Genomic DNA, 12722 nt, shown 5'->3' with positions numbered 1-12722 from the left:
TCAGTGACTGGATCACTATATAATGATAGCAGTCATGCTGTATCACCATCATTGTTTGAATCACTGTATAATAATAGGAATCATGCTGTACCACCATGAGGTTTAGGAGGATCAGGAGTCTGGTATGCAGGATAGCAATCACTGGGTTTGGCAAAATTTGTTTTATTAGTTTACAGCTTTGCCTCTCTCACTTGGCGGCTTCGTTAAAGTCGGATATCACTGACACATTCAGTGTAACGGTTTGGGGGCAAAGATGTCAATGATGATTTGTTTCACTAACAAGCTGTTTGGGCACAAATATGATGCTGACAAGTTGCCTGGGCACAAAGATGGCACCGACAAGATGTTTGGCTTCAAAGATGGCACTGAAATGCTGCTTGTAGGCAAAGGTTACACTGGCACAGAGTAGGCAAAGATTACATTGACAAGTTGTTCTGCCACAGACAAACTGTTTGGGGACAGAAATGGCACTGAAAACCTGTTTGGGACTCACTGGCGACAATGACAAGCTGTTTGGAGACAAATATGGCACAGATGAACTATTTAGGCAATAAGACTGGCACTAACAAGGTGTTTGGGGAAAAAGATGGAAGTTGTAAGTAGCCTGGGTGCAAAGATGGCACTAGTAAATTGTTCAGGGCAAAGATGGCACTGACAAGCTGTTTGAGGTCAAAGATGGCACTGTGGGAAGTTACTTGGTGAAGTCAAAGGGTGAAAAGCGGTGGGGTAGTTGCCATTGAAAATGGTTGTGTTTAGAAGGCTTATGTTTGTTAAGGGGAGAAGTCATCAATATAGCCACACCAACCTCGGGGAGCAAAAACATTCTTGCATCAGTGACCCTAGGCTCAGTCGTGAGCATTGGCATTGTTTCTGACATTGGAGAGCAAATCTTGATCTCACATGGAAAAGGCCAGATTATAATTTCTTATGTAGCATCAGAAAAAGCCTCAGCACACCTCAGTAACATACGTACCCCTTTTCTTACCCCGACCATGTGAGAACTGCATTAACTCCTTTATTGCAAATGGGTGCCCAACGCGAAAGAGCTAAATCCAGCTAATTTATATGTGTTTTTCGTAAAACGCATAGAAAAATCAAACAATCTCATTAAAAATAAGTTTGAATTGAAATAAGCACACAATTACTTTTCCTGTAATTGGCTGTAAGCATCCAATTTAATAAAATTATTCAATAAAGGACAAACCTATGAAGATGTATCTATGGTGATAGTAAGTATATGTTACCGGTTCTCTATGCCCCCCCCCCAATAAAGCGACACTACACTAAGTACAGAGGATAGTTTGTTTCCCGTGTCTTTATTTTAAGACAAAACAAAGCAGCTAGACAATTCCCCAAGCTGTCCTTTCTCCAACTGTCTGAAAATGTAATGCATGAAACTAGCACAGAGTAATTATTAAAAGGAAAATAAGCCTTTTTTCAAATATAAACAGTGCTGTCTAATGCCAGTTGGGCTATAGGCAACCATTTTTTTCTGATGGGCTCTTGATTTAGTAAAGCATTTGTTACTGTGTTATGAGATAATCAAGAATCTCAGATTGTTTACCAGGCTAAAAGCCTTAAGGGATGTAATATTGTGAATACAGATATTAATGAGTTTGTAAATCAAATTGTGCAAATAAAATACATTGTTCTCAATTCAATGACCTGTGTAAAATCTAAGGCTCGATTCAATGACCTGTCTAAATCTTGATTAGTGTTAACGATGACTAAAAATACATGCTTTGAAGTTCAACTGCCACACTTAACCACAGATAGCATAGCAATAGTGGATTCTAGGTTGCGACTGGGGAAAAAATATATATATATACATTGAAATCAACAGAAAACAGTGACTTCTTCAGCTAAAAGTTTTTATTTGAGCTCATTAGAAACGCAGAACGCAATCAGCAAATGTTGTGCTGCTAAAATATACTTGCTTCTATGTGCATTTATGATTTTGTGTTCTGGTGTTACTTAGTTACATAAGTAATCATTCATAGATCAAAGAGCCACATAATCACAATAAAGCAAACTATACCGCTTAAAAAGTGTCCCTCTTTTGTCCGTTTGAAATAATGGGAAGCTAATTTTTCCTCCATTCGTCCAAATAACAAACGCAACACTGGACGAAATCTTCCTTCATTGGTTTGTCACCGCGGCCCCATTTTAATTCAACTTCTTCTTTGCGGTTATTTTTTGTTTCCATGGCAACCCGGATGGACGAATGGGAGTTCCGAAAACGAAAATGTTGAATGAATTTTGTATAAGAAGATGTAGACGTACAAATGTCGTCGCTTACGAAGAAAATTCCCCGAAAATGAACACTAGCTTTCCGTTGGCGCCCGAGTCTAGTATAAGTATCTATATGTATGACTGTATCTATGAATTTTCTACAGGGAATAAAGCAGTCCTTGCTTCTGATGAACAAATGGCTGATTAATAAGGATGAATAATTTTTTGCAAAAAAAATGTGAAATGTGCTAAATGGCACTTCCCACCTCCTATGAGTATTCCTGTTGTAGATGTATTTTTTATCTCAGACTTTTCTGCAATATAGCAGGCAATATAGGTGCAAAAATTTGAAAAACGGCCAGACTATTCCCACTGCTCAGACCAAGATTAATTTCAAAAAGACACTGCACCTTTTTTGTAATAATCAAGCCCAATTTATTTTAGGTTGCAATTACTGAATATGGTCTAGTCTTATCAAAACCTAATTTTTATTTTACAAATCAAGCTTTCTGAAATTTCAGAAAAATTCATCGGGTATCATAATCTGACAACAATTTGCTTTTCGGATGGACTAAACTGTTAATTATTAATACAATCACTAGCAGTTTGATGTCACAAGCGCTTTTCCTGTTGGCAAACAAAACCTTTAGTCTGCATTTCCCTGAGCACAAGCATGTGACAGGTAGCAGCTGTGGAATGAAACATGCTCATGCGTGTGTCTGAGAGGGGGAGGAAATCCCACCTGCCCAAATGGTCCTGTGCAAAAATATAATACTGTGTCTGTCTGTACCACCAAAGCCTTTGTTCCATAGTGCATCATGTACACAATGCTTTACTAAGTATGTTTCTTATCTATTATGGACTTTCTAAAATAAACCACACTGTATTACACATATTACTTTACTCTGCATCTACGGTAAGCGGAGTAATTTCTTCAGGCTTATATGCACTTTTGGGTTTTACATAGTCCAGAAGTATTTTGATCAAAGCCACACGCTTGTGACTATCACGTAATAAAGGGGATAAGACAATCATCTATGGAAAGCTGTTTTCCAGCCCTTTTGACTCCAAACAATTTCCAGTGCATCGTATTGTCAATAGCCAACAGTCAAGCACGAGATCTATGGAGGGCCCATAGGTCCTAAGTTAATGTCCATCTCTGTGCCCATTTTAATCAATTTCTGTTTAGTTGCCTCATTAATTAAAATACAAGCACAACTTGGCCCAACTGGCATGTACATCTCAGCAAATTCGCTACTTGCTCAGTTATACCCTACAAGCTCCATCAGGAATCTCAATCCTTTGAACATGGTGGAAAATTGTCAGCAAGCTGGTTAACAGAAATTAAAAACAAACACGGGAAACCAGTAGAAGTGATTGGAGTGGGTCAGTCCCATGTGATGTCTTGGCAGGCTGCGGCCACCGTGTGTGAATGTATTCGCTGGTTTGGATCAGTAGGTGTGGAGAGGAAGATAGTACAGTAGGGATTGTCGACAGAGGACATTGGTGTGTGAAGTGGTTCCACAGTCCGCCTGCTAGGCTTCATTTCTAAGGCATGGAGCTAGAAATAATGATATTTGAAATATGAGCAGCAGTGGCGTCGGCAGGGGGGGCCATGGCCCCCCCTACATCATGCTGTGCCCCCCGGTGTGCCCCCCCAATTGAAACACCGTCTTTTTTTTTTTTTTAATAGACCCGGAGGAGAGAGTGCCGGCATTTCAAGCCGAGCGCCGGTATATGTCGTCATATCCGACGCCCAGCAGTGAAGCCGGCAGAACCAGGGATACAGAGACCTCGTGATCTCACCGCTGGACAAGCCCAAGGTAAGTGAACTTCAAAGCGGGGGGTTAGAAAGTTAGGAGGGGGTTAGAGAGTCAGAAGAGGTAGATAGGAAGTGAGAAGGGATAGATTGGGAGGGAGGGAGAGGGGGTAGATAGGATAGATTGGGAGGGAGAGGGGTGTAGATGGGGTAGATTGGGAGGGAGATGGGGGTAGATGGGATACATTGGGAGGGAGAGGGGATAGTTAGGATTGATTGGGAGGGAGAGGGGGTAGATAGGATAGATTGGGAGGGAGAGGGGGGTACATAGGATAGATTGGGAGGGAGAGGGGGGTACATAGGATAGATTGGGAGGGAGAGGGGGGTACATAGGATAGATTGGGAGGGAGAGGGGGGTACATAGGATAGATTGGGAGGGAGAGGGGGGTACATAGGATAGATTGGGAGGGAGAGGGAGTACATAGGATAGATTGGGAGGCAGATGTGGTAGATAGGGAGGCAGATGTGGTAGATAGGGAGGGAGAGGGGGTAGATAGGATAGATTGGGAGGGAGAGGGGGGTAGATAGGATAGATTGGGAGGGAGAGGGGGGTAGATAGGATAGATTGGGAGGGAGAGGGGGGTAGATAGGATAGATTGGGAGGGAGAGGGGGGTAGATAGGATAGATTGGGAGGGAGAGGGGGTAGATAGGATAGATTGGGAGGGAGAGGTCTTTATGGGACAAAAATGGCGTACGTTCAGCTGTTTGGGGACAAAGTTGACACAATGTGTAACTTAGGTGCTGGTCAGGTTCTATGTGGGCAGTGTGGACACCAGGGTTGGCTTTGGGGTGTGTGACCAGTGATCTATGCCTGTAATTTAGGGGGTTTTATCTATACCTTTAATGCAGAGTTTATATGTAATTTCCAATTGATTTATATCTGCAAAGCTGTGTTTTGTGTCATTCTGTTCATCTGTATCGGCTATATTTCCATACATTATTAATTTTTACCTGCAAATATAGGATTTGTATGTCTTATTCAGTTGATCAATACCTGGAGTGCTGTTTCCATGTGTTGATTATTTGATCTAAACCTTCAGTGCTGAGTGTACATGTGATTTCCAGTTGATATATACCTGCAATGCTGGGTTTGTGTGTTCTGTTGGTTTATACCTGCAATGCTATGTTTCCATACATTATTTATGTATACCTGCAAATACAAGTTTTTTTTTAATCTCATTCAGTTGCATGTGCTGTTTCCATGTGTTGTTTGATCTATACCTGAACTACAGGGTGTAAGTAAAAGAGCGCTATGGTTTAGTGAATGAGGGGACAAAGAGACTCTGGGTATGATTACAGGGGAGAGGACCTCTCAATGTCACGGTGCAGGACTGACTCTCGCGGTCTTCCCCTGATCTGCAGTCAGTGTGGGAAATATTTTTTTTTTTAGTACGGTAGCAGAAGGAGTGATTGCATGCAAGGAAGCGTTGAGCGGGGCCCAAGGAAATGCTTGGGTAGGGTCCAATTTTTTCACTATAAAATATATTGGCAGTAGGGTCTAATATTTATATATATATTTGCAGCAGGGTCAAATATTTATATATGTTTTGGCAGCAGGGGCTAATATTTATTTATATACTGGCAACAGGGTCTAATATTAATATATATTGGCTGCAGGGGCTAATATTAATATATATAGGAAGCAGGGACTAATACTATATATATCGGCAGCAGGGTCCAATATTAATATATATCAGCAGCAGGGGCTAATATTAATATATATCGACAGCAGGGGCTAATATATATTGGCAGCAGGAGCTAATATTAACATATATTGGCAGCAGGGGCTAATATTAATATTTATTGGCAGCAGGGTCTAGTATTTATATTCATATTGGCAGCAGGGTCTAGTATTTATATATATATATATATATATATATATATATATCGGCAGCAGGGGCTAATATTAATATATATTGGCTGCAGGGGCTAATTTTATATATATTGGCTGCAGGGACTAATAATATATATTGTCAGTAGGGGCTAATATTAATATATACTGGTAGCAGGGTCAAATATTAATATATATCGGCAGCAGGGTATAATTTTTATGTATATGGGCAGCAGGGTATAATATAAGTATATATCCGCAGCAGGGGCTAATATCAATATATATCCACAGCAGGGGTTAATATTAATATATATCAGAAGCAGGGTGTAATATTTCTATATATCGGCAGCAGGTTCTAATATTTATATATATTGTCAGCAGGGGCTAATATTAAAGAATGAGAAATAACTGCCAGTTTAGCTGTTATTTTGAAATCATATTTCAATCACGGTCTTTACTTCAAAGAGATAAGTGCATATTATGTAGTTAAAAATGCACGTCTAACGTGTGTGTATATATATATATATATATACATACATAGTGTATATGTACCGTTTTTTTATTTGCCCCCCTACTTTGGTCCCTGGCCCCCCATGTGCCCCCCATAAATATGAAAGCTGGAGACGCCACTGATGAGCAGTGATGTCAGACAGTGAGATGTGCTTATTGTAATTATTACCCAGGTTTCCCTTGGACACGTTGTGATCAGTGACAGATAAACTGAGACAAAGTGTCTTCTCTGTTAGAGCCCTTACACATGGTTTCCTTTGCGTTTAATACTCCTGGTATGCTAGTGAATTAAATTTTTGGGGAAAATAGGCCAAAGTTTGTATATGCCAGTCATACTTGTTTCTTTAACAGAAGCAAAAACCCACAAGTGCTCCTATATGCCAGAGTTAGGATATACAACTCAGCAATATGGCAGAATGGTTCCAGCAAATGCTTGACCCTGGCCACTGTAGCATAGGAGTTTACTCTTCATAATTGTAAAAATTGACATTTAATTAATCTCCTTAAATGAACAAACCACAGAGACTAAGGTGGAAGGTATGTGGCCCAAGTTTTTTTTTATATTACGGTATTTGGTTTTCAGGAATACAGAATTTTCAGACTACAGATGATATTGTAGCATTTACTATTGATCAGCAGTACTGCAGTCATTGGTAATGTAATTGTACCCTTCTATTCAACATTACAAAGAATGACGTCTGAAAAATACTTTTTGATTCCAGTAACATGAGATAATCACGCTCACATGCTCTGCCAGTGAGTTCACTTTTTGTCATTTATTTTAAAAATGTCATTTTCTATATATTACAAAATGTAATTATCCTGGAGAAAACTTCATTCTTCCAATGATATATAATCTCATCATTCTATACTGCTTTAGTTTTAATCACTTTTAGCCATGATATTCACAATAAACGTTATCATGCAAACATTTTTAACCTGATTATGCTGACAAGAAACAAGCTGCACAACCCCGTGCAAAACACTTAACCGTATAATCACTGGGATCTTTTCTGTGTCTCAGCCAATCAACGCAGCTTCTTTAATGATCCTAACATTTTGCTGCTAAACTACAGGCCCAATGAAAAAGATGTTCTTAAATGTAAACCAAAAAAAGGCTTTACAGGATACAAAATCCTGCATTCTTAGTACGGTTGTAGCAATGAAAATAAAACAAAAATTCAAAAGTTACATGAAAAAGTGAGTGTGAATGATAAACTAGTGTAAAAAAAATAAAAATAAAATGCTTATATGGAACCTTCATCTAAAGTCATTGCCATTATGTATAAAATGCGATTAGTGTGTACAGGTTGAAAAATGGACTTAATTACCTAACAACCAATAAAATGGTCCAATCAGCAAGATGCTTCCATTTGTTGCTCAAGTGGTCTTCTCACCATAGCAACCAATGAAATGGGCCAATCAGCAGAAGCATTCTATACATTGCTAAACCACTTCTAAAATTGAACCAGAATGATGCATGACCCTCTAATTATTCACAAACCCCCCCCCCAGAAAACATTCGGGTGCAAAACATGTGATGATCCTTGATGACATGGATGTGTTTTGTATGCACATTTGTAGTAATTATTTATTATTTGTTCTAATTTGAAACATTTTGTATAATCAAAGGAGCAAACTAAGTATTTTGTACATTCTATACTTTTAAGCATGTCAAAGTTACAGCTGTGCTATAAAAGGGCATGCTGAGACTCATGGGAGTTGTACTTCACACACTTGTTTGTCACCAGTTAATAAATGTTTAAATTTAACAAATTAAACTACAGCCTTTTTTAAATTTCTATAACCATCTGGCTTAAATTATGCCTAATAACCTAGAAGTAAAAAACCAATGATTTATATGATCAATATATTATTTTTTAGTGGTTTAAGGAGCATTCAATCATTTTAATGAAACTGTCTTAATTTAGGTAAAAATAATCTGTAACATGTTGCCTGGATGAAGGGATTTAATCATATCTACTCCAAGCTAGGTATGAATATATCTGATTAATGATCACACCATAATTACTTTTCAGAAAACAGTAAAAACTAAGATAATATTTTCAAACCCTCCATCACTGAAAGATATTTATTACATCTGTAAAATCTAAACCAACGTGTAGATTGCTTTAGAATGGTAATTTCATTTATAAGACATTTTTAGAATAGCAACTGGCTCAGTTTTAAAGTGAAATTTTCCTTATCCAAAAGTTTGATTAATTTGGGGTATCCGTCTTCACCTGTTTGTAGGGAAAGGCTGGCATCTTCTGGCCTGGAGAGGGGATAAGCAAAACCAAGTAGCCCCCCAACCACCGTACCTAACACAAACACACACGGACTAACACCGACACTCATTCTAACACCACAGTTTAAAGCCCATGCACCTACTCACTCGCCTTGCTTAGGGCCTGACTTCACAGCAGCCGGTACAGTGTGAGCTGGGGAGCTACTACCGTGTTTCCCCGATAGTAAGACACCCCCGATAGTAAGACGTATCGGGAGTTTCAGAGGGGTCAGCTAATATAAGCCGTACCCCGAAAGTAAGACATATGTCTTACTTTCGGGGAAACACGGGGGATTTGCCTAATTAACGCAGGGCATAAGGGGCGCCTGCCCCTTAGGCCCGCCGCACCTGCGACCGGGTCCGCCACTCTAAGGGGCCGGGAAGTCCCCACCAAGGCCGGCCTTACGTGTCTGCGGCCGCACAGGATTTAAATTAAAACATCGGGGTTTTTTTTTTAACTTTATTTAACATCCTCCATGTTAAATAAAGTTAAAAAAAACTTTATTTAACATGGAGGATGTTAAATAAAGTTTTTTTAACTTTATTTAACATGGAGGATGTTAAATAAAGTTGAAAAAAAACCCCGATGTTTTTATTTAAACCCTGTGCGGCCGCAGACCCCTAAGGCCGGCCCCTTAGAGCAGGGCCGACCTTTGGGGTGTGCGACCGCACAGGGCGCCACACTCCAGGGGGTGCCAACCTGCGGCACCCGGCACCCCTCCAGAGACGGACAGTAATGTCCGCCGCTGGAGGAGCAGGCTCGCAAGGGAGCGGTATCGGAGGTCTTTAACAGACCTCCGGCTCCCTTGAGTGATTTTAAGCCGGGTTCAACCCGGCTTAAAATCACTCAAGGGAGCCGGAGGTCTGTTAATGACCTCCGATACCGCTCCCTTGTGATCTGCGCGGCAACAGCTGTTGTGCGCCGGGGTTTCTTGTCAGATCCCGGCGCACAACACTGAAGCCGCGCCCACCGCTGTCCGTGCCCTCTGACCCGGAAGGAGACAAGAACTGGCGAAGAGGAGGAAAAGAAGCTGAAAGAAGAAAGGAAAGGTAGGAAAGCATTAAATTCGAAAAATTTTTCCCAATATAAGACATACCCCGAAAGTAAGACATAGTGGGGCTTTTAGGGATAAAAAGAAAGTAAGACGCTGTCTTACTTTCGGGGAAACACGGTAGCGGGTTGTTAGGTAATGTTGTTTTATGTGACTCCTGTAATCCCCCACCTCTGTGAACAGACCAGCTGAATTCGGACCAGCCTTGTTTGAAATATCTGAATAGGCCCAGATGGCAATTGCCTATGTTGGAACTACCGTATATGTTTAGAGTTTAGTCACTGAAGGGAGAGTTTTTTTACTGCCTTACTTCACTGTTCATTATGAAGGGCCAACACTGGCAAGTTTCTTTAAAAGACAAGCTAAACTGGCCCAGTATAATGCATCATTCAATGGGTGAAGAGACTTTGGGGGGAAAAATTAACTGATTTAACAATAGATTACACAGGGCCAGCCAAGCTCTTCCTACAGCTGAAGCTCACTGGAGTTTTTAATGCAGCTACATACTGAATATTTTTCCAATGTAAGTTGAAGACAATTTCAGTTCCCATTAAACTTCCCCAGCATAGAGAAGAAGGATAATGATTACATGCAAATGGTGCTCGTAATTATCTGGCTAAAGCTTTTTCAGCTGTACCATTAGAAAAAAAATCACTATTTATTCGGAAGGCAAATCAAAACTTCACAATAATAATAAGTAGCCATTATACTTTGCATCAGTTCCATTACATTTTCTGCATATTTTTCTTTTTTACAATTCACAAAGAATGACTTATTTAAAGATCAAATTACAAAGAATGTAACCCATACTTTTTAATATTAAAACCTTGAATTTCTTCCTTTTCTGACATTTCTCACTACATCGTAAATAAGTAATATGTATGTATCTTTTGGTATCTTTTTCCTAGAAGCCTGAAATATCTCAGGCTGCAAGTGTGGTAGGACCACTGTTGAAACCAGATCAGATTTTCCTTTTTTGGGGGCTGGGCTCCCCATATGGGGATATTCAGCCCCTTTCTTCCATCGCCGGCTAAGGCCAAAGGAGGGCTCAATCATCTAGGTAATGGTAGATGATCATGAACACGGAGGGCCCATAAGGCTCCTCAAACACTTGCCTGAGGCTCAATTATTAACATGTACATGGATGACCCATAAGGCACCTCAAACCTGAGGATCAGTTATTAATTTGTGACAAAGGTCTGGCAAATTATTGCCCTTTTCCACCTTGCCCATATGCATACCTGGGAATTTTTAGGCTCCGGCTTCTCAAAGCTCTCTCTTTGGTTAGGCCAATGATGTTGGTCTGATATAATCAATAGGCGGGGAAAATGGTCATATGTGGGGAGATTTTGGGCTGTTATCCGGAGAGTTCTCAGGAATGCCCATATGTCTTTGAAACACACTTTTAGTCAGTTGGTAAAGCCTTCAGAATTTATGCCTAGAAATGCCTGGGATATAAATATGGGCATGATCCAGTCCAGAATACAATGGTATTTGATGGAAGATAACCAGTTGACCAATCTAGTCTGGTCATTTGTTACTGTTAGGAGGGATCCTATAACATTAAACTCCATCAAAGAGAGCTAAATATGTAGGTATACCTAGGTATCTAGGCTTAACATTTATTCTACATAAAAGTCTATGAAAATTGAATGTGTTCTCCCAGTTTTTCAGATGGTGATAAAACTTTTTCTATCACCGTAGATATGCTGTCAAGGCTTATATGGTTGTAATTGCCACGAAGATAAACTGATTATTAAAGATCATGTATATGATGTGCTTGCAAACATAATTGATGAATTTCTGAAATCTTAATAGTCCTCATGAAACCTGGTAATAAACTCCATTAGAGGGATTTGGACAATTAAATAGATTCAGGGGTTTTGTAGTTGTTTAGAATAGAATGTGTAATCCTAACACTGCTAGTGTTTGGTGAATTTATAATCCTGTGTATATGGAATTCCTCAAAGTTGTTGTAAGACCAGACACTCAGGGTTACATTCTGTATGTATAATGTTAATGGAACAAGGGCATTCCATTGAACCCAGTTTTCCATCCCAGGTTACAAAATGTTTTAATGGTTTAGTGAGCATATTTAAGAACTCTATTTACTATATTTAAGTACTCTATGAGTACTATATAAAATCCATCACTATGAGAATAACCTGGTTGGCCTCGAAAGAAAAAAAAAGTGCAAAACATTCACCGACCAAAAGCAAGAGCTATAGAGAGAGTACACCTGAATGAGAGAAGTACCTTTAAAATATCCATGTAAAAAGCAAATGGTGTAACCCACCATATCACAAGCATCAAACCATGGCTAGGCATTTAATTTAGATACACTCAGGCTGCAGGCTTTCTTGCATGTTTTTAACCATAAGACCATGTCATGAGACACATGAGGAGACCTCCAAGAAATTCCCAAGGGAAGAAAATGGTTGGAGACTGAGCTTAACCAAGAACAGACAGAGCTTAAACTTAACTACAGTGAATCTTCACTCGGTAGAGTCTCAGATATTTGCAAATGACCATTGACTTAAAAATTTATTGTATTTATTTAAATATATGAATACATTTCTTGCTGTTGGAGCATCAGGGACTCGTTCAATGACTATGATCGTCACTGCCCAGAAAAGCAGAACAATGCCCAAAGACTGGATTGGTCCTAAGAAAACTGAGACGTTTGGGAGGTATTCATTTTGGCCACATTGTTTAAAGACAAAAGCTTTTTTTTTTTTAAGGCTTTTTTTATTATATGCTATTAAATTATATCTCATAACACTTTTCTATGTTTAATAATAATTTAAGGTTTTTGACCAATGTAAGATCAGACACTATTCCTTGGATTTCTAGAACAATTAATGGAGCCACGGAGTATTGTGCTCGTATTCCCGAAGTGAAACAAAAAGGTTTAGGTGAAAAACAAAACTAAGTTCCCTTTTGGTTTCTCAAATAATTAAAACATCTTAAAAAAAGATCTATAGCATACC

At 39.4% G+C, this 12722-nt stretch overlaps 1 protein-coding gene across 1 annotated transcript in view; it reads left to right on the top strand.

The window, feature by feature from the left end:
• Positions 1 to 501: 501 nt before the first annotated feature.
• LOC149297931 (SH3 domain and tetratricopeptide repeat-containing protein 2-like) overlaps positions 502 to 12722 on the top strand; it is an 87679-nt gene continuing 75458 nt past the window's right edge. The window contains exon 1 of the mRNA XM_089488122.1: positions 502 to 595. Within this exon, the coding sequence (XP_089344248.1) occupies positions 502 to 595 (94 nt within the window). The remainder of the gene's footprint in view (positions 596 to 12722) is intronic.

This window comes from Sceloporus occidentalis, unplaced genomic scaffold, assembly GCF_023333645.1.
Source record: "Sceloporus occidentalis isolate IW3139 unplaced genomic scaffold, rSceOcc1.0.p SCAF_36, whole genome shotgun sequence".
Taxonomy (NCBI): domain Eukaryota; kingdom Metazoa; phylum Chordata; class Lepidosauria; order Squamata; family Phrynosomatidae; genus Sceloporus; species Sceloporus occidentalis.
Note: the sequence above shows the minus strand (reverse complement) of the source record. Positions and strands in the feature narration are given on the sequence as shown.